This window comes from Podarcis erhardii, assembly GCF_964252035.2.
Source record: "Podarcis erhardii genome assembly, chromosome: 1".
NCBI classification, from domain to species: Eukaryota; Metazoa; Chordata; class Lepidosauria; order Squamata; family Lacertidae; genus Podarcis; species Podarcis erhardii.
In genome coordinates, this window is record NC_138497.1 from 88,473,750 (window position 1) to 88,499,129 (window position 25,380).

The window sequence follows — 25,380 nt, forward strand, 5'->3', positions numbered from 1 at the left end:
GATGGTGGTTATTCTGAGTCCATGTCTGTTCCCGTTTGCTGAATATTTGTGTGTGTCCACATGCACTGTTATGCTACACCCACCCACACACCCCTATAAACACCCAAGTTTGGTGTTCTCTTCTCTCTTTTTGAAGTATTCTACAGCTTTAGTACCTAAGAAAGAGGGGAGTGAAGTAGGGCATGCTCTCAGTGAAGACAACACAACTTTACTTGGTTGTCTGCCTTGTGTGATGGTTGGTCTATACCTATTTTCATTTTGTGCCTGCTGCTTCTGTGTGTTTGTGTTTGTGTGTGCACATGCTTGTGCTTAGGTAATGTTCTGTAGGAAAGAAATTGGGCTTCCAGTTGGCAGGTTAGAACTTCGAAGCAGTTACGGAAGTGCTTGCTGTTTGCAGATAGGAGCCCTATGACTTCACACTCTTCCATTAGGCCATCTTCCGTTCCTGAAGTCAATTCTTGGCTTATTGCCAGATAGAAGTCACTTTTCCCCCCTAAATGAAAGCATTCCATATTGTGGTGCAGCCAGTTCCAGGAAACCTCACAGGAGACCTAAGAAAAAGGCAAAACGTTTCTCCATGAGAAAGAAAGGATCCTCCAGTATGAGCTGGAACTCATGTTGAAACAATCCTATATCCCAAATTGCTTTGTTTTCTGTGCAATTAAACATTGCCATTTTAAAAAAAAAATTATGTTTCATGAGCCCACTTCATGCATGCTTAAAATCCCTACATGGAGCAGTCCTGAAACCTCAGCTGCAAAGAGAAAGTTATGTGTGATCTAATGAGACCACATAGTTTTCCATTGATGACTACATAAGCACAAGAGTATAATAAAAATTGTTGTTATTGTTGTTACGTAATAATGTATTAGATGCCATGGTTTTAAGTCATGGCTTCTTAAAATGATTAAAAACAAATAAACAGCATAATCACAGTCATGATAACAGCAGTAAAAGTACTTTAGATCAATAGATCACAGCCCACTATTTTAATGTAAGACTATAAATTGAAGTTTGTCATCTATAAAATCACCTTTTTAAAAGCAGTCCTGAACAAAGACCTTTTTAAGAACCCAGGTGGAGGGCTCATCATTTATCTGGGGGTGGGTGGGAGAATAATCCATAGTTGTGGGGCTGGCTCAGAAAAGGTCTCATCTGCTGTACCAGCCAGCCTGACCTCCCTTCCTGGTGGGCACATGAACAGAGCTGTGGTGGCTGATCTCAAATCCTTGACAGGTTACAGTATAGCCCACAGGTGCTCCTTTGATTTACTTGGCCCCAGATGTTTCAGGAGGACTTTAATGGTCACTATTAGGGCATATAAGGGATGCGGGTGGCGCTGTGGGTTAAACCACAGAGCCTAGGACTTGCTGATCAGAAGGTCAGCGGTTTGAATCCCTGCAACGGGGTGAGCTCCCGTTGCTCGGTCCCTGCTCCTGCCAACCTAGCAGTTCGAAAGCACGTCAAAGTGCAAGTAGATAAATAGGTACCGCTCTGGTGGGAAGGTAAACGGCGTTTCCGTGCACTGCTCTGGTTCGCCAGAAGTGGCTTAGTCATGCTGGCCACATGACCCGGAAGCTGTATGCCGGCTCCCTCGGCCAATAAAGCGAGATGAGCGCCGCAAACCCAGAGTCGGCCACGACTGGACCTAATGGTCAGGGGTCCCTTTACCTTTACCTATTAGGGCATATAGGCAGACAGTGCAGCTGAGGCAGAGTAGGTGGGTCCTCTGTGCCCACATGAACTGTCACCAGTGTCTTGACTATAATAGTATAATAGACTATAAGAATATAATAGATTGCCCAAAGAAGTTGGGGAAAACCTGTTGCTGCATAATCCCATGACTGAGGAGATCAAATATCTCCTCAAAACATTGCTGCCTTACCTTGCAAACCACCTGCAGCATAAGGTTCATTTCTAGATCTGTCTATACAATTCCTTAGTGCCCGTGATGCTAGTGAAAATTAGATGGACCTTCCGCTTGTTTGTTTGTTTGTTTGTTTGTTTATTCATTCATCCATCCATTTAACATGATTTATATATCGTTTAATGTGAGAAACCTCCAAGTGGTTTATACAAAACAGTCGTATGGTGAGCAAAAGTGTAAAATGCTCTCCTCCACAAACACACACATTTCTTAAAAGCATTCCCAGTGCTATTCATAGCCATGTTTCTTTTCACTAGTTTGATATAATTTATTTTATTTTATTTAGTTAGGTTCTCTTTTCTGAAGTGACCCCATCCTGTCAAGCACCACTATTAGTGAGTGCCATGATGTCACAATGCCATATAGCCAACCAGGCTTGCCTAATTCCAACTGAATTGAGAGAGAAGGCAGTGCTTCCAGCATTGCATGACCCTCACTCTTAATGGGCATTTGTGGAGAAGGCAGAACATGGCAACCACTTAAATGGGTATGAAGAGGAAGGTAAATTCCTGCACCTCCGACACTACAAACACTTTCCCTCCCTTTCCAGCTCCCTCTCTCATCACTGAAAGGAGGAGAAGAGGTGCCGATTATAGATTAAAGTGTTAGTGAGAAGTGCCCCCTCCATTTTAATTTGGCTCTGGCCTTCAAAACATCTTAATCAAAAGCAGAATGAAACATTAGCGGGAGAGCTCTTTTTATCCCCATCAAGACCATTTGTTTTATTTTGGACTGTAAAGTGAACACAATGCTTTTTTTAGTTGGTGGAATCAGGTTGTTGTTGTTTTGCTGTTTAAAAAAGCATTGTTGCTTGAATTAAGGTTTAATGCCAGATGAATTTCCATGTTCCTCTGAGCACACAAACTTTGGCTACTTTTGCTTTTACAGTAAAATTCCAAACCTATAGAATGGAAGCTGGTGGTTGGCTTCCCTCTTATGAGAAGGTTGCATGTTCTGAGCCTTTGGTTGAAGGATCCAGCCTTGGTGCTACGTCAGGGTTATACAACATCAGGGCTGTACAATAGGTGACTCACCAAACCTAACACAACCCATCAGCTGCATATTGGGGCCTGCCTGTGCCTAAAAGCCCCCCCGCCCCCCCGGTCATGCAGCAAAGATAGGATTATTGAAGTCCTTTGTCTCGGTGGGTCACAACTTGTGCAGACTTGACTAGAGGATATTCTGGTCTCTGCCTTTTCATGGTGTCCCAACCATTCTCAACTTGCTTACCTCTTGCTAAAGAGGTTTCATGTATCCTGGGATCAATACAGGTACATTTGCTACAAAACATGCTGTGTTTTGTAATAGCAAGTCGAGAAGAAAATAGTCAGCAAATGTGTTTTACTCCAGTAGCCGCCAGCACTTCTCTGGCTGCGATTAGGTCCTGTGGGAGCAGAACATGGCAGGGGCTGTGCTACCATCAGAGAGACACGCTGGCGTCTCTTGCCTTCAGAGGCCTGGAGGGCACAGGATGTGATAATGCTTGGCAGCTGGTTGGCAGGGTCGCAGTGTCCCTTCTCATTGTAGCTAAATGCAGACGACCAGCCCAGGTATTGTTTATGTCTTAATTGGAACACATAAGCTTTTGCAGCATAACAGTTATTGATTTTCCTGTCTCCCTTCTCTCTTCCTCCATGCAGAGGTTGGTCACACCCAAGGGCCTCTGGATGGCAGCCTATATGCCAAGGTGAAGAAGAAAGACTCGCTTCACGGCAGCACCGGCACCGTCAACACCAACCGCATCACGCTCTCGGCTGCCCCCAACCACATTGAGCACACACTCTCTGTTAGTAGTGATTCAGGCAACTCCACCGCCTCCACCAAGACAGACAAGACTGACGAGCAGGCAGTGCCCACAGTCCCCGGCAGCAGCGGAGGAAGCAACCCTATACTAACCCCAGAGGAGAAGCGGGAGCTTGACAGCTTGCTCAGCGGCTTTGGCTTGGAGAACGAGGCCGCCATGCATAACCACAACCCCAGAGGGGGAGCAGTGGTTTCTTCCACCACCTCAGGCCGCCACATCGTTCCAGCTCAGGTGCATGTCAACGGGGAAGCTGCCAGCTTGGTGGCCGAGAGGGAAACAGACATTTTGGATGACGAGTTGCCCAACCAGGATGGGCACAGCGTGGGGAGCCTGGGCACTCTCTCGTCATTTGATGGCACCACCAACACCAGTGACATGGGCTACCACGAGGCCCCTCGGATGGAGAGCCTCAACTCCTTGCCCAATGGGTCGTCCAACTTCAACGGCATAGACAAGCTGCATGATTCAGAGACAGTGATCAATGGTGGCTACCCCTACAACAACCAGAACACCTTGCGGAGCATGATGGGACGTCACCCCCAGGACCCGTATGGGCACATCCGTCCTTCAGTGTCTGCCCAGGAGAATTTGGCCGACTACTACCAGCATGGCTTCCCCACTCCTGGCTGGTTGCAACCCCAACCGCCAGCTGCCAGCCAGCAGTACCCTTACGGCTACGATCCAAATGGCATATACCGCTCGCAGTCCTTCCCCACAGCGACTGCTGAGAGCCCCCAGCTGCCCCAGGCACCAGCCCGGAGCACGAGTAGCCGGGAAGCTGTCCAGAGGGGACTTAACTCTTGGCAGCAGCAAAGTGGAGGCAGCAGACCACCTTCCCGCCAACAGGATGGTGCCCGAGACAGCCAAAGTCCCAGTGTTTCCAGTGCAAGCCCTCAGCCCAGCCCTTCCCAAGCAGCACCCCCTCAAAGCATCAGCATCCCTGAATTCCCCAGGGTGGCCTCCCAGAAGGAAATAGAGCAGTCCATTGAGGCCCTCAACATGCTCATGCTTGACCTGGACCCTTCTGTCTCCATGATGCACAAGTCCCAGAGTGTCCCGGTGTCTTCCAGAGAAGATAAACCACGCCCGGTGGCTCTCTCAGTATCTGCCCAGCCTGTGACTGGTCCTCAAGTGGTGCAGCCAAAGTCTACCAATCCTTTTGGCCCTATTCCAGGAAGCCCTTCCCACAACTCCATGGGCATCTCTGTGTCCCAGCTGCCTGACCACCAGGCGCCTAAAGCTCATCCCACAAAGCTATTGCTCCACAATGCTGCAGAGCCAGAGTACCCCACGCAGGATGACCAGGAGGCTTATTTGTCCTATGGCTATCCAAACCAGCAAGCCAGGAGCTATGGCCAGGCTACAGGAAGCCCTCCCACATCTCCCAGGCCTCACGCAATGGCATATAAGCTCATGGAAGCTCAGCATCCCCTGCTGACGTCGCCCCCATCCCCTGGGATGACAATTCAAGCCCAGGTACCAATAAAGAATGCGGAGAACAGTGAGGAACCTTCTCGTCCCACAGAGGAAGAGCCTTTGCATCTTGAAGGTCTGGTGGCCCACAGGGTAGCAGGTAGGAAGCCTTATTCTCTGTTTTCTTATGAGTCAGGGGTTTTTATCCTTAGGGCTCAGAAGTCCCCCACCCCCACATAATCTTTTAGGGCTGGTAGGAGAAGAATGCTGCTCCAGGGCCCCGGATTGTTTCATGTGGCTTAGTCCAAAATAGAATGGATAAACTGAACTGTTCCCACAGCAATCCTGGGGGTGGTGTGCCTGGTAGGAGGGCTCTCGCAACCACACTTGCAAACAACATGCAAATGCTGTAGGATCTATCTATGCAAGGGGTGGGTGGGTTTTTTTGGGGTAAACATGCCAGGGGTGGATGGCTTTTTGGGGAGGTAAACATGCCATACTAAGGCATGTTATACCTTTAAAGCACATTCTTTCCCTCAAATAATTCTGTGCACTGAAGGTGGTTAAGAGTTGCTAGGAAGTGTAACTCTTTAGTGCAACTGCTACACCCCATTCCAGATTATTTAACAAGAAGCATTTACCCTACTGTGAGGGGTAAACTGGTACCCAGAAATCTTTGGGGGGAAAGAATGTGCTTTAAATATATAGTGTGCACATAGCCTTAGACACAAAGTATTTGTTAGTGCAAGTCTAGTGTGCAATATAGTCCTTATATAAAGTGTGTCATGCCCACGCACGGCCGTAGTTGTCTTACCAGCTGAAGCTGGTAAAAGGCACTCCTAGCTGCCAGGGCAATTTGTGCCTCAAGTGACAGCCCTAGATCTCAGCCTCTCTCCCTGTTCCTTCAGAAGGTGCAGGGAGGCTTCCCTTCATCCTCTGCAAGAGAATGATTGTTGCTCTGGGGCAATTGAATGCACTTGTCTAGATTTAGATGCGTCTCCCTGAGTCCTGGTGGCTAATGCGAGGTTTCTGCAGAGCTAACTGCAAACCTACAGCTTGGAACAGATGAAAGCCATCATGCCTGATTTGTAACTTACTGGTATTTGGCATTAAGGCATGGGATGCAACATGCATGGCAGGGTTGGAACTTAGGAATGAATTGCTCAGCAACTGCTGGGGAGATGGCTGTAAACAAGGCAGGGCTCTGACTTGATTTTATGCTCACTGAATGAGCGGCACAAGAGCCTTTAATGATTCTGCTGCGAGATGTTGAGTCAGGAAGGAAATGTCCACCACACCCACAAAAGGGTAATATTCCATAGCCTTTGGCGCTTCTTTCATGCCCTTCCTCTGAAGCCCAGTGCTCTGCCAGTCTTGGACAGGACTCTGTGTTCTCGGCACCAAGAGAGCTGAAATTTACTCAGAACAAATTATGCACTTTTGCTTAAATGGGTGGGATTCATACAGTTCCTTCTGTGTATGGCTTTTGCAAGATTCAGGGCAATCTTTTGCAAGATTCAGGGCAGTAATAAAAGGCAAGAAATGAGGGGAAGGCATGGAATGAAGAGGGCGGAGCAAGTGGAATTAGTCCTGGAAGCCACATGGGGAGGCATAGGTGGGACACGCAATCATCATTCTTTGGGCCTAGGGGCCCAGTAGACATGACTGATATAGGAGCTTCATGCTTGGAGCTCCTAACACCTTAATATTTTGGAAAAAGTCAACACAGGGAAGGGGGCAATTTAAATTGAGATGATGCCATGGGGAAAATGAGGCAGTTTAACTCTTTGCCTTCTCCACATCCCCAATCCAAATTAGCCCTCCCCCAAAGTTGTTTTAATCCTCTGAGAGGAAAATATACAGGCTTTTTAAACCTGCGGGTTTTCCTCTCGGTACTTAGTAAGCCAAATCCAAATCAGCCCTCCATTCCCCTCTGGTCACTTTTTCAGAAAGAAAAAGGGTAGCAGCAGCTCCAAGCATGGAGCTCCCCTGTAACATCTGTTTGACCCATCCCTTCAAGCAGACATTGCTTGACTTTTGGGGAGAAACCTTTCTCTAAGACCCCGAGGGATAGAAGCTTGTTATTTGAAAATAATCATAATAATCATAGACATATTTTTTCTTTTTAAGCTGAGATTCTAGATTCTACCTCATGTTGTGTTTAAGTATGAAGAGCGCACATACACACATGCCCTTGTCTTGGGAACTTTCAGGCTCTTCTGATGTGTACAGCTGAGTCACTTTTTAAATGATCTTCTGATGTGTACAGCTGAGTCTCTTTTTTAATGGGTTCTAACTGGTTGTCCCAGAATGGAGTCTTTCCTCCATGTAATTCCCTTGGACATCCTCACTAATTCTCCACAGGGCACACTGTAGACCGGGTTGCCCAAGCATGAATTATGGGCAGTGATGGGAGAGGGGGCACACTTTGCAAAATGATCAGTCTTTGGGACTGAGGCATTTGGGCTTCTTGATAAAAACAACATACAGTGTTGCTTAAGGACTCCTGTGATGTCTTGTATCCGGTATGCAGCCTCAGCCCTGGCAGCTACTGGGATTGTAATTACACATAAAAGTTTTTAATTGCAGGGCTCCTCAGAAATGTCCTGGACATAATCCAGCCTGCAATGCCAGGCTCAGCTGCTGGGCTCTGTCCAGTTCAGCTCCTGGACCACAGGCATTAAAAGCATTTGGCCAAAGGGAAATGGCTTGGTTCTGGGATAAGGAGGGCTGGAGGATGGGAAACCAAGCTGGAGGCTGAGTCACTGTGGCATCTTAGGGTGTATACAGAGGTACACATAGCGTGAGGAGCAAACCTGCTATAGAAATGCACTCACCACATTTTCTTTAGATGTACAATTTTCTTTTCCAGACTGGGCTCAGGGGAAATGAGTTCTTTGTGTCCATAGCAGAAGCTAGCTGTTAACAGCTCTGGTTTTCTGGAAGTTGGTGACATCATGTTTCCCATCCTCGCCAAACTTGCTTTTCAGCATTGTGCAAAATTGATTCCCTCTTTACTTATTTGTTTCTAAAATCTACACCTAGTGCTTTACAAGTAATACGAGAAAACAGGAAGACCACTTGAAGTGCAGAGGGGAGCACAAAGCAGACTGATGAATCAGTGTTTGATTTGATGTCCATTTTACTTTGCGTTGCAAAGGCAGGGGGCAGCTGGGCTCAACCAGCGGTAAAGCAGTAACAACACACAGCAGTGTGTGAGTTGAACCTCGGAGCCCTGCTGGGTCATACCAATGAATGGCCCATCTAGATCAGCATCCTGCTTCCCACAGTGGTCATCCAAATGCTTCTGGGAAGTTCACAAGCCACTGTATTTGCCATTTACACTGAGCTGCCTCCCTCCCCCATGGCCATGCATGCACCCACACACTTCCATCACGTGGAGATGCTGATGCAGATGGAAGAGGAATAGATTTTTACCCCATTGCATTACTACATAGCAACACTCTGGTAGGGAGAGAAAAGGTATGGTGGATGGGCATATGTGAATCAGAACCATGGGAGGAAACTGGTGCAGAATTTCCTGCTTACAGTGGCGTTTTCCAAATCACCTGTTCCTGATTTGGGGGGACATGGCAGCCTTTCCGAGTGTTGTTATACTGTGGCAACCTTCTATCTGAGCTGCACATGGACCAGTGTATAATCCCAAGGGACACTATGTCCTGAGATCCTGGGGAAAGAATAGCTGCTGTGGAAGCAAGAGCCTGCACTCTAGGTTCACAGTAATAAGTGCCCCATGATCACAGAACATGGAGTGAAGCAAGAGATCTGGATGGTGCTAGAGAGAGAGGAGGAGGAGAGGAGGGGAGGGAATAGAACTGGCTAGAACAAGCTGTGAGAGAGGGGTTGAGAGAGAGAGAGAGAGCTCAGGGGCCAGCATGTTATTTACAATGCATGCTACTATAAATTGCCTGTTTGTTCCAAGGTGAGTATGTGTGGAATTTCACAGATCATCATCCTCCCTGGTTCTCGCTATCATGAGAACTCAGATTTCCTATGCAGCAGGGTGGGAGCAGCCTGTAATGATTAAGGCAAAAGGCCTCTGGGAGGACACCCTTCCCAGGGAAAGCTCACCACCATCACCACCACCGCCCTCAACTGCTGCAAATCCTGCCTGGCGCAGAGACTCAGGGACCTGAAATGGAAGCTCTGAAACAATTAGCATGAGCCAGCTGAGTCAGAGATGCCTCCACAAGTTTTCCATTACTGTTTGTGTGTTTTGTTTACCCACTCTTGGAAATCCCTGTTCAAGTGGCAAGACAGGGGTGTTCCAGGGCTGCCAGCTACATCTGTGCCCTGGTGCTGTGCAGGTGCATCGGTAGGAGGGCAGGAGTGGTTCTGCCAGTGCACCCCACATTCTTGCAATATTTCAATTTCTACAGTCATTATCCTGCTGATTCTGCACATTAGATGAAGGAATGTTTCCTCCAGTTTCCCGACTGATAACTGAATTATAGAAACAGTATACAGGGTAGATATGATTCTCATATGATTTTCTAGCTCCTCTTGAATCCAAAGAAAGCCAGGGAACTACATGGGATTTATTACCCCACAAAACATATTCCTGAGGTCAACCTCTTCACCCAAGATCTCATGAAGAGGCTGGTAATTGACTTGGTTCAATGGTATCTCGTATTCTGATGTTGACCCAGCTTCACCCCAGATCACATTGTATTCAAGCCTGGGGTGTATTTCCAACTAATATTTTTTCTTGTATTTTCCCTCCCCTTTCTCCTTTGTCTGTTTGTGATGTTTGTTCTGTCTCTGACTACACACTCTCTTTCTCACTCTCCGTGATGGATTTTGTTTCATCCTTGGTTGACCTTCTCCTGCTGCTCTATTCCTACCCACCCTACCTCCGTCTCCCCCTGTCAGAGTACAACGCCAAACTCCGGGACATCCGGAAGAGCATGAAAAGCCCCCATCCTCCTCTTCACCGACAGCGATCCTTCTCCTTTTCTGGTTTGTTCTGTTGCTGCTTCTCCTCCTTTCTCTTCAGCCTCCTCTGCCGTGGATCTCCTGCATGGTTGCTGTTTCCCTTGCTGTTGCATGGACACCAGGACAGAGAGCTGGGGTGGCTGTTGAGAGTCCATTCCAAAATGGCACCAGAAAAAAATCAAAATGGTGCCAGAGTAAGGTTGTCTCCTAATTTGTGTGCGGAAAGGCAAGAAAACGTGATTTCCTGCTTCCCTCCCACATTAGAGATTACCTCCAATACTGCCAGGTCCTTTCCTCACATGTGACAGCTGTGCATTCCCAGTGGATAAAAAATGTGTCCGTTGGGAATTCTGGGAAGGATCTGACCTGGTTTTGGGGCCTGTCAGGTTTGGACTCTACAGCCTTGCTCTAACTCCAAAAGCTCCTTACATATTTATCTTTTAATCATTGGTTGTGCTTCCTCCTCCTTTTCCCTTGCAGTGTGTGGATTCATTTGCTACGTGTGGTGCTCATCTGTGGTATAACCAGAAGTCACTTGCAAAAGGATTGGGGGAGGGGGCTTGTTTATCTCAGTGGCCACCACACTCACTGCTGCTTTGTTGTTGGTGCTATGTCAGGTGTCTCCATAACATCAAGGGGAGGTTTTTGCATGGGTGGAAGTTGGGGCAGAAAGGAAGGCCAGAATCCAGGAATGGGATGATCACTCACTGTAGTGCTTGGCCAGCACACCAAGGTTTATTTAGGGGCTATGTGTGTTGTACAGGCATCGCTGGGGTGTTTTACTTCAGATCTTTCTGCTGTGGCTGGCAATATTGACTGGAACCAGGAGAGGGGCTTCTAGCATGGCTAGCAGAAGGGGTGAAGTGTTTGTGTGTGTGTGTGAATTCTTGGAATCTTACTCAGCAGGTTGCTCTGGAGAAAGGAGCCTCTTTATGGATTTCAAACACGTGGTTGTTCCAAAGCATCTCTCTTGCATGTTTGGTATTTATGGAACATGAGGTCTTGGAGCCAGAAGAGGAGAGACGAGTTTTCACCGGAACCTCATATTCAGCAAGGGCTCCTGGGTGCTTGTTTTGTTTTGTTTTCTGATCTCTTTCATTGGTGCAGGTAGCCTCAGTATATCAGAGTTAACAGCCATTTCCACAGTGGCCTTAGGACTACTTCTGAAATCATTGCAGATGTGTGACATCTCTATACCCCTGCAAAAAAAGGATGGGTTGCCATTCCAACAGAAGATGCTGTTTTTTATTATTATTCTATGTGTTTCATTTGCCCCAATACAGGATACTTGGCTCTTCTGAATCCACCCACCTCTCTCCCTACAGGTTTGGAATTTGTACTCCTGTTAAATTTCACAGTGCTTTAGTTGACTTGGTCACTGCCTTTTGCCACCCCCCACCCTGGCCCCCAAGAAAATATCCCATAGACATTGCCTCTTGTGCTCACACTGCTTCAGGATTAATGCAGCAGCATGGTGTATGCTTGATATCCTGTCACTCTGGCTTATAGTCCCCACTTGAAACGGTGACCTCTGGTCTATGCATACAATGCCCAAATTCTAATGGAATGTCACATTCAAAAGAGAGCAGCAGACTAGAAGGATGGGCTCCTGTGCACACAATCACTGCTTTGGGGTTGTGTGGGATCCTCATGCTCACTTGCTTTATATAATGTTCCTACAGGAACGTAAAGTTGAAAGAGGTATTTATTTGTTTAGTTTAAATGAGAGAAATTACTAATATTGTTGGGGACTTCCTAGAGACATGCTCTGGGCTGTCCTTGTAATAGGCCCAGATGACATTCCACAAGTCTATTCTGATAAACCATGGTTTATTGCATTGAGAGCAAGCTGTGTGTTCTTACACTCCCTTCTCTCCTCCCTTCTTCTGTCCTCGTGCACCCAACTTTAGTGCTTCTACCCTGGCTTGTCACTTTTCTGTGACATAAGAACCAGTTTTGTGTGCAGATGTTAAACTGAAGATATCACGGGAAACTGTGGAGTGTGAGGCCACGCAGCTCATTCTCAAGCCAATAAACAATGGTTTACCAGGCCAAGATTGCTATCTCTGAACTTAGGCTATAAAGTTCCTCTGGATGTTAATCTATTAATAAGAAACCAGACTCTAAACTATTTTAATGAAAGAATGTTTCCTATGTTCAGAAGAGTGGGCTTGTGAATTAAACCTCTGTGTTCTCATTTCTTGTGAATAATCTTTCAGTTTGAGAGTGGAGGAGTTGCTGTTGGAATATTCCTTTGGCATCTCCTCCAAAATGCCAGAGGAAGTTTTGATACAAGTATTGCCCACACAAAAGGAAAGATACAAATTGAAAAATAAAATATGCTGTCTGAATCCTTGCAGAGTCAAGTAATATAACATAAGTTTCACTCAGTCATTGTTATTAGCCATGGTACAGCTACCTGGAAATGTCTAGAGGCAGCCTACGGCTGAATACCAGTTGTTGGGGGACCAAGAGTAGGGGAGAGCTGCTACCTTCATGTCCTGCCTGGTGGCTTCCCAAAAGCACCTGCCTGACTCCTATTGCAAACAATCAGTTAGATGGACCCTTGGCTAATGTAGCAGTGCTGTTCTTATGTACTATAGTACATCAACTGACTATGCTTTCTTTGCAGTTGAATGGTAAAAAGAAAGTAAGGTATGGTTTTCCCCGGGCCATTGGGTGTAATAGTGTGCAGTTTACCCAGAATGCTTAATTAAGCATCAGAAGGAACTTGCCATGCATTCAAATAGCAAAGCTATGAATTGACTTACATTTACATGTCTATAAATGCATATGTGAGTGTATGCTGCTCAGATGTTGTTGGACTGCAACCCCAGTCATTCCTGACCTTTTGCCATGCTGGCTGAAGCCAATGGGAGCTGTTGTTCAACAATACCTGGAAGGCTAGTCTGAGTGGCAGCAGCTATCCAGGGACTGAAGGAGCCGTTCCCATAACTCCCAACCTTATCCTTTTTTAAAATGGATATGCCTCGGATTGAGTCTGGAATCTTCTGCATGCAAAGCACATCTTTTACCTGCTGAGCTAGGGTCTATTGCTTTCAGTAATGTTCCACCTGCCCAGTTTAATTCTAGTGTCAGACCTGAGTGTAGTACATCAAGTGGGAAAACACTGTGAGGCAGAGACACAGAAGAGGGGAGATGGTTCAGCTCCCCTCCCCTCCACTTCATATGAATAATAGATCCTTTCTTCCTAGAGTTGTAGGTGAACAGTGCAGGTAGGTAAACAGTGCTGGCATGCCTAGCTTGGCCCCGGTAGGAAGGGTTTTCCAGTGCCATCTTGATGAGTCACCTTGAAGCTGTCCTGTGACCCAAAGTTTCATGATGGCACTTGCTTGTTGCTGGATTCCATTAATGCTGGGAAGGAACTAATCCTCCCCTGTGTGGCTGAAGAACTTGGCTGCAGGTTACAGAAGATGGTAGCCTCACTCTAGGGAAGGGACACTCTGTATCTTCTCAGCTTAGAGTTTTGCTAGTAAATATAGCACAGGAGGAGGACAGTGCCAGAGAGATAATTTTGTTGAGCAGCGCTGTTGCTAGTGCCCAGCTTTTCCTGCTCCTCAGCCATTCCAGGGAGCCTGGTCACCCTGAGCCAAGGTGTCACCACTCTTGGCTCTGAAAACACTGGTCTCCTTCTTCCTCCCCTCCCTCTGTCTGCTTTAAAGAGAAGAAGGAAATAAGGCATATAATAAAAAGGCCAGAGGAAGTGGAGGGTTTCTAAAGTTTGGTGCAAAGGTTTTGAAGCCTAGGGCGGAAGACGTTTGAAATGTGCATGCAGCAGCAATACAGAGGGAACTATGGCAGCCATTCTCTGGGTGTGGGAGTTATATGGAATGCCTTGAATCAGAGGGCAATGGCTTCTTTCTCTGCGCACATTAGCAGTATCAGTCTGAGTTTTGCCCACATTGCAATTGGCACTGACCTTTGCCCGTATCTCACTGCTTCCCAATGACTTTCCCACTCAAGCATCCAGCAAGGCTGTTGCTTTCTTGCTCTCTTCCCCTCCTTCCCCTTCCTGTGTGCCATGCTCCTTTCGCTTCTCAGCGAACAGACTCGTGCCTTTCCTCAAGGTCTCCTGGTACCGACAGCTGGCATCTTGCTTGTATGTTGTGCTCATTGTGTTCGGGATAAAACTTAAAAGTTGCAAAGGGCTTGTGTTGGCCTTCAGGCTTATGCCAGCAACTGCAAGAAAGTATGATTCAATAGGGATTAAGGGTTTTAGAAAGGAAGCCAACTTCCATGCATCTCCTGCTTGTTGATGCCAAAGGATGGGAGTATGAACAGAAGGGGGTATTATCCCCGAAAATGCATTATCCCCAGCTTCAGACATTCAAGGAAGTTCAAGGAAGACAACGCAGTGTGGCGATAACTGGAACCACCCACTTCCACTCCCAGAGGCCTGATAGATCTAGATCTAGATGCTGCTCACTGGATCTCTTCCACTTCTGCAATTCTATAGGAGAAATCTTGTGCCTCTCCAGTGACAAGGCTGCAGGGAGGGATAATATACACATTTTGCATATATTAGTTCACTGAAATGAGGATGATCTTGAAACTTAACTGCTGAAGCTTAACTTGAAAAATGACTGAAATATTTTGGGGTTTAAAACCAGACAGGTAACAGTCCTTGCCGAAAGGGATTTGTCTCCCTTAGAGGCACTACCTGGTTTGAGGGGGGGGCACCTCTCCCTCCCTGGTGCTCTACCTTGACTTCTTTTACTTTTGCTGTCATGGTTGCCTTGGTGGCAGCCGTACATTTCTCCCTCCCTGAGTGGCTAGATAGGTAGGAGGCAGATGAGGACAAAGTTGTTGGCTGGCACATGCTACAAAGTGGTGCTGCACCAGCCAATTACTCTAAGGCTTAAACTGCCCACCATATTTTTTTTTAAAGTACTAACCCCAGGGTGAGAGTGACAGTGAGCTTTTCCAGGCAGAGGCCAGCCTCATGGTCATAGGCCCAATGAGAGCATCACTGTAGCAAGAGGATGAGCCAAGTTCCCTTAGCCTACTAACCTTGCTTCTCTCATTGGTCCTGCACCCCCAAAGGGGTGGCTTAGCTCCCTGCCGCTACTGTCCTGGACTTAGCAATTGTTAAAATAAAAATGGTGGGCTGCTAGAGCCTTGTCTGTCTGTGCAGCCATTCACTTCCTATCTTGGGGGGGAGTCTTTTGGAATGCTTGGGGGCCAGCAAGCTATGCAGTCGCTGGACTTGAACCTGTTAGTTCAGCCTTAGCACCGCTTGTCCCTGTTTTTACACACACACAAAATGCTGCTGCTTTACTTTAAAGAGTTTTGTGTGTGGTGCTGCTTGAGCTCACTGCTCCTTTCATCAATGGATTTCCCTTAGTTTCAGATGTTGTATTGTGGTTGCTTCTGTTGCCATGGATTCTGGCTTCCTCCTCTTTCTCCTCCCAAGTGGGTTTCTGTTTTGGGAATCTCAGAATGCTGCCCAAAATCTGTGCATTCCTGTTCTTTCCCTCCTTTAAAGAAAAAGAAAAGAAACTTCCCTTTTCTTTCAGCTGTGTGAAAAGCAAGACTCTCTGCAGCTGAGAAAATGGCATAGCTGTTACTAATCAGGGAGAGATCCAGATTAGCCAAGGGACTCAAAAGCAGCCCCAAAGCCCCATGAGTTTTAGAAACTTTTTAAGGACATCTCCCCGGGACCAGTGCCTTAAAAAAATTTTTTTTTTAATCATTCAATTGTGTTTGTGAGGTGGGTGCAGGAAGGAGGGAATTCATTCATTGCTGCTTATATAAAATAAGTGGGCTCTTTTCCCCAGTTGGGGTTTGAATGTGCTGACATGAAGCTTACATCTGCAAATCTTAAGTAAATGAGGTGGAGCAAGCTTACCCCATTTAGTGAACGAGACCCCTCCCTCTGGCAGGTTTCTTTAAGGAAAAGAAAAAAGAAAGAAGTCCAGGCACTGCAACAAACACAGCTTCACAACTGATGAGAGTTTGGTGTCTCCTGCTTGCTGTGACTGCCTCTGTTCCCTGGCACTGCTGTTTCGTTTCACAGCTGCAGGGCACAATTTGAAATATTGCAGGTGCTGTTCCCAGCTACAAAGTTTTCATGTTAACAAAATCCATTGCTGCAAATGACTTTCAGGATTTCACTGTTATGCATCAGTTGAAATCAGAGACTCAGGTTGACATCAGGGCACATCTGCACCGCTAGACATCTTAAGGTGTTTATCTGTACCACAGACTTCAATCTCAGTTTGGAGCAGGCTCACCTAAAACAAACTAATTTGGATTTGATTAGAACAGCCCCAAGCTGAGCTCATTCTTAGCTATAGCCCAGTCACAGTTCTGAGTCTTCTTGCACTCCCAGTGATGTCATTGGCAGGGATGGGAAAGAAATTTGATTCAGTTCACAATTTTCAAAACAATGCACAAAGCGAAACACAACCGTCTTTTGAAATCTGCACTTCTCTGAATTTTGCAGTGTGCTTCTCCTGACAAGTAATGTGTACAAAAATGCACATACTAATGCAAAGTGTGCATATAAGTGCATATATTAGTGGAAAATAACATACAGAATGCATAATTTCAGGATCAATCGCTTTACAAAACAAAAAAGTGTGTAAGAGGAGAAATCCACCCTAAAGTGCTGATGAATCTGCATGAGGACTTAAATAATAGTAATAATCACAAACTGGCATGGAAAGGTGGAGAACGTGATATCAAGCCTGGATAAATGAGAAACTGAGAGGAAGCAAAATTGACAGATTCGCCCATCCCTAATCACTGGGAACTCAATGAAGCCTGAAGATCTCCCAACAAGCTCCCCCCCCCCCCGTTGCAGTAACCACTGCAGCAACCTTTAAAGCAGGCTTTAAAAGGTTGCAGCAACAATTACCTGAGCTTTGCTTGGGCTTCTCAGTAACGGAGCTACATTTCCCAGGTGTCTTGGCACCCACAATGCTGCTGCTGTGCTCCAGGGCCCAATAATGGCTGCAGTAGCAAGTCTTCTCTATGCTGCTGCTAACAAGTAAGTTTCAACAGGAAAGGGGAGAGGCCTATGGTGGTGGCAGCCAGAGCAAAGCTCATTGTAAGCCAAGCCCAAAGTGTGGAAATGTTTGCGATTAGTTCAGAAGTTCCAAATTAGGGAAGTTTGCACTCTGAACCCTCCGTTCCAATTTTTGGCAGCATCACGTTCATAAACAAGTTTAATAGACTAGGGATGGGTGTGTGTGTCTGTGTTTGTGTATGCACACCCCCCCAGACCACTAAGAGAAATTTATCAGCACCCACATCAATCAACATTTCCCATAATTAATCCAGGGAGCATATACTGTTAGGGGGAATAAGAGCCAATTAAATTATAATTTATTGTTACATTTATACCCTACCTTTCTTCCCAGGAGCTCAGGGTAGCATACATGGTTCTCCTCCTAATTTACAACAACCCTGTGAGGTAGATTAGGCTAAGAAACTGCCACTCACCCACCAAGCCTCATGGCTAAGTGGAGATTTGAATCCTGGTCTCTCAGGTTCTAGCCCAGCACTCTAACCACTGCACCACACAAAAAGCATATATCTTCAGAGACTTGAACTTTCCTCTCTGTTGCCTTAGATTGAATCTGAAAGTTGAAGAAGACAAGAATAGCAAGCAGCCTTCGATCTCTTTTCTGGACCACGTTAGCCCGTGGCCTTGGGGTTTCTCCCCCTTCCTTTCCCCTTCAGTGTGTGGCTTTGCTCAACTGCTTGAGTCTCCTGGACCTATTCCCCCCACCCCCAGCACACACACCCTGCTTCTGGCTCAGTGTGGCGTGGAAAGGATTGTATATGAGGATCCCTTCCAATTCCTTGAGCTGGCTTTTCTCTTGACCTGTATCTGCCTTCTCCTGCCAACTGCCTCCTGGGTCATTGTATGGAAATGTTGGAGCAGGGAGGAGGAGGAAGGCCTGAAGACAAGGAGGGGAATATATTACTGTGGTGGAGAAATCTTAAGTTGCCTAAGAATATGTGGTAATATTGGGTGAATGGAAGGAAAAAAGTAATCAGGCTGTTAAGTTTGCCTGCTCTAAGTACACCCTACGTAAATCAGTGCTTTGGTTCATGTTAATAAATCCTACACACAGATCACATGCACACACCTATTACAGCCAGGTAAGAGAAGTAAAATACGATGCAGGGCATCCACACCAACGTCTTATCCTCCAGAAGCCCAGCTCAGGAGGCGAGGAAGGAAATGAACAGGGCATCTTGGGGATTTTTGGCTTCAGCATGAACTCTATGCTTTCTCCAATGCAGCTCCTTCATTATGCAGGGATTTTTAAATGTATGAACCGGGTTGTCACAATTTTGAGTTGTGCTTGTTGGGTTTGGTTTGGTTTTCACTATAATCCGCTGGTGGAAAGTGATGGATTTGCCCATTTCCCCTCTCCTGATTAATTGATTCAGTTTCTTTCCAAAGCCAAGACACAGCCCAAAGATCTGAATATTGGCTCATAAAGACTTTCTAAATGTATTGAAGCTCTTCCTGTGCTTGGAACGCCACTTTTCTCACAGTGCAATTGAACTTTCAGGAGTACAGTCACCACGGGAGAAGTCACCAGAAGAAGCCGAAGCCCCTGTACGGAGACGTACCACCAGTGAAGGCCAGTATGAGAACAGTCCCCAGGATCCTAGTTCACCACGAAGCCCCACAGTTCGTTCTCCAGTTCACTGTGTCTCACCGGAGGTGGTCAGCACCATCGCAGCCAACCCTGGAGGAAGGCCCAAGGAGGTGCTTTTCTTTTTCTTATTAAAACACTGTTTTCCCTTCTGACCTTGCTGCTTGCATGCATGGAAACACAGAGGGGATATATGTCTCTTTGACCCCAGCGCTTGGTAGTAGGTAGGGAAGGGCCAGGGTTGGGAAGGGCAATGAATTTAGTTTGGCAGTAGAATGGATTAAGTAAATGGCACATGCATGGGTAGGCCTCCCTAAGTATTCCTTGGGTATAAATTGCTCCTTCAGTTTTGGAAGAGGTTGCAATGGTTTGGGACTCAGAAATGTCCATGGTTGTTCTCATGTCCAACATGATGGAATACCAGTTGCAACCTGTGTTGCTGAAACTGGGAAGAGCCACCATCAGTCCCTCCTATTCTGGCCACTTGCTGGAAGCCTCTGGACCGTCACTATATTCCGGGACAGATTCAAGTGCATGCTGGAAATTTAGACTTGTGTAATCAAAGTGGATGAAGGTCCTCTGTTGCACTAGTGCCACAAATCCACTTTTTAATTTTGGGAATGGACTGTTGCAATTAGGAAAGTGACAGGGAAGTGCACTGAAAATGTGGAATCAATGACTGACAGGAAGATGCAAATGAATCAGAATGAATACTCAGTAAAGCAAATTATTATGAATGCTCAGTTAACGGGTCATCTGTAGGATCTGTTTCTGACAGTATGGGGAATGGAAGCCAACTACGGAAGCAGAGTGTTTTCTGAAATTAGGAGCAGGAGAAAGGGTCATAAAGGCAAGAAAAGGAAGCATAGGAGCAAGCAGTTTAAAATTGCAACCAGACCAGGCGGGAGCATCTGGCAAAGAGAAGGCAGGCATTTCTCCTTCCCCAATTTGTGGGGGAGAGGTCAGGAAGGTCCTGAATTTTGATAACTGATTCTGCTTTCCCTCTTTTACAGCCCCATCTCCACAGTTACAAAGAGGCCTTTGAAGAGATGCAGGGGACCTCTCCAAGCAGCCCACCTTCCAGTGGTGGTGAGACCTCTCCCCCAACCCCTGCCTTCCCTGTCTCACCACAAACCCCTTACAGTAACCTACGTAAGTTCCATGGCAGGGGATGGGAGAGGGGGGCATTGGTGGGTGGCTTGGGCAAAGCCAGACTTAAGAGGCAGTCGGTCAAACCGTTCTCAGCTTCCCAACACCCACCACCATTTTAATCACCCCTTCACTTTCTTGTTTCTATCTGTCTGCCAGTCTTGGCTTCTTCCCCCATCACCTTTCATCTCTGCTTGCTGTAAATTTCTCACAGTGTCACCAATAAGTATGCATTCGTCCATGCTAATTATCACAACAGCAAAGTTTTGCAACTCTTGGGGGGGATTGATTATGGTTAGAGTCATTAGCTACCAGCAAGTGGTGAAGAGGAACCACAATTTCTGAATGTCAGCATAAACCATAGCAGCAGAGCCCTGGGCTGTCTTCTACACTCTCCTTCTCATTGTCCGCCAGACAAGGAGGTTCACAATTGTTCAAAATTTCCAAAGTGTTGGCTGTGCTAGCTAGTTACAGCAAAAAACAGTAAAGAGCCTTGCAACTCCTTGAAGACTGTTTGCTGATTTTGAAGATGCCACAAGGCTCTGTTATTATTGTATAAAGGTTCTGCAGTTAAGATAGCAGAACTGCACAACTTACGGCCTGCTAAGCTTAGTGAAGCCCTCTAGCCATGTAGGGCAGCGTACTTGGGGCTTGATAATACTTCTGTTCTTGGTGTCAACCAGCGATTGCAGGATTGGAGTTGGGTGTGGCTTGTTAAACCACAGCATATGCCTGGTGGGTTTATTTGGCTATGTAGGTCATCCTTTGTGCAGGCCTATTTTAGAGAAACCCATCCAATGTTTTTGGTACACAGTATCTGCCTTCCTAGATGCCAAGGGGAAAAAGTTAAATTCGCCTTGCTCTCCATAGCATGGACAAATACACAAAGTTGGATTAACAAGAATGTCACATGGTCCTGACAGTAGTTTCCCCATATCCATCAGCAACACTTAGTAGTTATGTATATGAGTTATGTAATGCACTTATAACAATGACATGATTTATGAACCTCTATGAAAACACTTACATAGGCAAATTTGCTTCCCTGCTGAGGGAATTTTATACCACACTGTGAAGATTCCCAGTTCATAAATTCTAGATGGTACATAAGTTCAGGTCCTTGTTATTATGAATGAAGAATTCCCCATCCTGTGAAGCATCTGGCAGGATCATGGACTTAAATTAGTAATTATATTTCCCTGCCTGACAGTTAAAAACATATCTGCAAGCCCTGGTGCATAAGCTGGAGAAATCCCTTTGGTCTGATCATTCAGGGATACTCTGACCAGTGTAATGTTCCAGGGATTATTTTTTTTAAAGTATTTTTTTTTAAGGGGGAGCGGAATCACTTACTGTACCTATAAACCTGCCTATCACATGTGTCAGTCAGTTTCAGAACTATTAACTGCTTTTCTAGACAGAAAAACAATACCGCAAATCTGCCAGAGTTGATGGGTTAGAAAAGGCAAACAGCCCTGGTTATGCCTAACACCTGAGCTGAGCTGTGGAATGTCCCAAAGGAGAAGTATTTAAAGTTTAGGTTTTTGGCACACAGATCCTACTTTAGGCAATTTTTACATGGCTTCCTCTCTCTGTGGGAGAGGGAGAGAGAGGCAGCTGTTTTCTGCAGGTGGGAGGAAATAAAAATTAACCCAAGCCCTAAAGACACCCTTGAAATACCTCCACAACAGGACATGGGCTTATGCAGAACAGATGGAGGGATGCGTCAGCTCTTTCGCATGGAAAGGTCCACTGTTCTTCCATCCCAAGCGCCCAGCATTCAAGGCCCTTAGCAAATTCATTCTGCCTTCTGTTTGCGCTGACAGAAACTGATGGTTGTAAATTGGGACCAGATACTGCAGTGCACAAAATCTTTCAAAACTGATGTGTGCCATTTAAAGCAGGACCTATGGGCTGGATGCAGCCCCTTGGCCTCTCCATCTGCCCTGCTGACCTCTCCTGTGCAGCCACATTTCTCCCATTGCTCAGCTGTTTCTGCCAGTCAGCTGAGTGGTAGCAAAGGAGGTGGGAGGTTGCAGCGAGGTTCAAACCTTGTCTTCTCTAATCTCTCCTATCCCACTCCCCTCCCAAAAACGCTGATCATGAGGAACAATGGAGCAATGAGGGAAGAGATGCAATGGCTGCAGAGTCCCACTGCTTCCACTGGCAGCTTGCTGCATTTCTGTGCTGAGAAAAAGGAAGCTCATTTCTCAGCATCCCAAAAGGAAATGTGACCCGGATGTATGGATACGTGTGAATCGTGAAGGGGTATGCGTATGAATGGAGGTGCAGGTGTGTGAATGGGAATAGTGTGGGGATAAGCGGATGGGTATGAATGGGACATGCATATGTAGATCACTGTGAATGGGGTGTGTATTTGTGTATATAGCTTTGGCTCACCCCTGGCATATGCCCCTTTCCCTCTAAGCAGTTACAAGGGAATGCAGTCCCTGGACTGAAAGAAGTCCCCAACCCTGGATTGGGTAGAAAGTTCAGATACAAATTTAACGAATGATAGCTCCCACTCCCTTCTGGGCAGTTTTGTAAGGAAGGACAGGGTATACATTTCATACATAGAGTGCATATGCTGCAGAGGCCACAACTTATTCCATAGGTGTGTACATATGTGCACCCACCCACACCAAATGAGGAATGAGTGGTTTCCATTCTACAAAGATACAGCTTTAGGGCATTTGCTGCGTTGCACACCCTGTTACTCCTTCAGTTCTCAAATGAAAGTGAACAACATGTAGATTTGCTTCTCTTTTTTTCTTTTTCTTTTTTAATGTAGTCTTCACCATTTTAAGAAAGAAATGGAAATTGAGGACAATAGCAAAAGCCCACACCGGCAGGGATTCCATTGCACTAATAGGTGCAAATGTGCCTTTTTAATCCAAAGCTAAGGGAACCAAAGGCCAAAGAGGTGCATGTACTCTTTGGTCTGTAGCTCTTCAGTGGAAGAGGTAAATCTAGCTGCAAATCTATGTGTGTTTCAATGTAGGTATGTGTGTGTTTAGATCTGTCAGAGTTTGAAGAGGCTAATGGGGACTGAGAGTGTGTCTTCAGAGTTACAGTGAGACCCTTTGCCGTCCATTTGTAACCAATCGAAAGCTGTTTGCAGCTGATCTGTGCTGTCAGCAAAAAACCAAACCAAAACAAAACAAAAAAACCCTTGCAAAGGAAGAACCAGGAGTTCACTGAATGCTCCTGATTTTTCCTTTGTAGCCACATCCTTTCTTGCTTCACACCTGACATTATGTTACATTCAAATAGTTTATGTATTTAGATAATACTGTATTTAATATTGTTGTTTCTCTTTGATAGAACACATTCAAAGTTGCACCAGGCCAATGCAGAGACACTGTGCAGTATACCATTTAGCTGAGTCAGTAGTTAACTTGGTCTCAACTGACAGGTGTTCCACCCATCTGACAGGGAAGTTCCAAAGGGGTAATGCCACACGCAACCAAGCTGCAGTGTGATAGTAGCTTGTACAATCGTACCTTGGATTCCAAACACCTTGGTACTCAGATGTTTTGGCTCCCGGACTCTGCAAACCAGGAAGTGAGTGTTCTGGTTTGCAAATGTTCTTTGGAACCCAAATGTCCAACATGGTTTACACGGCTTCTGATTGGCTGCAGGAGTTTCCTGCAGCCAATCAGAAGTCGCGCTTGGGTTTCTGAATGTTTTGGAAATCGAACGGACTTCTGGAATGGATTCTGTTTGACTTCCAAGGTACAACTGTAATTATGAAGCACAAACAAAATATTAGAAGTATCATTGTGTAAAATGAGCCCAGGCTGTTAAACCTGGCACATCTGGTCTGTTTATGCCATGGTTACTGTTGTTGTATGCCCAGGCCTTAATCCACAGATGTCTTGAGATTTCTGTGGTAGCTCAGCTTCTGAGGCCATGGGTGAAAACCTGGTCTTTAACTTCCTCTTGCATGCTCTGTCTTCCTTACTTTTCTAGTCAAGCATGCCTCTGAATGACTAACCCTTTGATAACTTGGTGGTGGGTTTTTAAATGTAATTAATTTAGCTTTGAACAGTTCTGCCAATATTTCATCTGGCAGTGCTAACATGGCTAAGTGCATACCAACAGCAATGGACCAGTGAGCAGCTGGGAAATAGCAAAAATCTCAATAGTAGCAGACCCAAAATTTTCAGAATATTCTGATTCCAAACTGGAAGCATCACTGTTGCTTCCAGAAGAGGTTGGCTCTTATTTTAGAACAGAACTGGTACTCCCACTTATTAGCACCCCAGTTATTAATATCTACTGTCAGTTATCATGCATCGATTTTTTAGCAGGACCTTTAAAACTACATCCACACCAGTCTTATTTCCAATGCAGAGTGAATTGTGACAGATATGTTTATGGAAAACTAAGGTGAATGAGATTCTGAACAATAACAGCAAGAAGTAGCTTAATATAGGTCCCCCAAAATAGGTAAAATGGAATCCTCCAAGTTTCAGTTGAGCCTCATTCATTGATGTTAATATTTAAAGGCCACATCCTCAATGTGCTTGTTTCAAGGGTTAGATGAAGAGTACTTCCAATCTTCACAATGCTGTCTTGGCTAAATATAATCTGCTTGGGAAGCACCTCACTGTCAGTGCAGGAAGTGTCTTGGGAGACCACTGCCAGGGACATTTTTGTACTTTTAGTTGCATAATACAAGAGCAATTAACACAATTTAACCATGACTAAATGCCACCCCATTGATTTCATGGGAGCACACAGCTCAATCCCATACATATTCACTCAGAAGTAATTCATAGTGATTTCAGTAGGATTTACTCCCAAATAAATGTGCATGGGATTACAGCCTTCATTGTGACTGACTCTTGTTTCACATGTACAGACATGCTGTGAGTTGCACATTCATTCTGGTTCTGTTGAGCCAGAATGACATTTCAAAAGCCTTCCACAGACTCTATCTTCTACATATTCTAAGAGGGCCGAAGGTATCTCTATACTGTAGTCAAGCATGTGACTCTATAGCTTTCTCCTACAGAACAGTTACAGATCCACTATGTGAACAGATTTGGTAACAATGCCTGTCATCTTTGCTAGCAAGCTGAACAAGGCACTTGAGGTGCTATCAGCAAAGCCCACAAGAGCCTGCTGTACAGGCTCTTGAGGACGCAGGTTGAGCACTGAGCTATATGATATTCCAGATATGGACTAGCTGCTTTTGGAGTTGCTTGTTTCCCAGTCACTCATTGGTACTGAGCCATTAATCCTAGCCAGCCTAGCTAATCCATGATGAAATATATACTCTTGGTAACTGGCTTTCCTTTAATGCTCCTGCCTCCCTCCCTCCCTCCTCTTGCTGTGTCCCTGGCAAGGGTGCCCATCTGAAGCTGTAAATCAGAGGATTGCAATGCAAGTAATGGAGAATGTGTTGAATTTTTCCTTAATGGACAATATAGTACTTCATTTGTCTGTGTACGCCCACTGTGCAAGAGAACTTGAGTTTCAAGTTA

General features: G+C 45.8%; 1 protein-coding gene across 20 annotated transcripts in view; it reads left to right on the forward strand.

The window, feature by feature from the left end:
• The window catches only part of TNS1 (tensin 1), a 335,674-nt gene that overhangs the window by 273,275 nt on the left and 37,019 nt on the right, over positions 1-25,380 (forward strand). For 10 of the 20 annotated variants that reach the window (XM_081852254.1, XM_081852268.1, XM_081852265.1 and 7 more), the window contains 5 exons: positions 3,568-5,304; positions 10,038-10,124; positions 11,384-11,425; positions 18,653-18,852; positions 19,753-19,891. In XM_081852254.1, coding sequence (XP_081708380.1) covers positions 3,568-5,304; positions 10,038-10,124; positions 11,384-11,425; positions 18,653-18,852; positions 19,753-19,891 — 2,205 coding nt within the window. The remainder of the gene's footprint in view (positions 1-3,567; positions 5,305-10,037; positions 10,125-11,383; positions 11,426-18,652; positions 18,853-19,752; positions 19,892-25,380) is intronic. The other 10 variants (XM_081852269.1, XM_081852272.1, XM_081852264.1 and 7 more) reach the window with 5 other exon arrangements.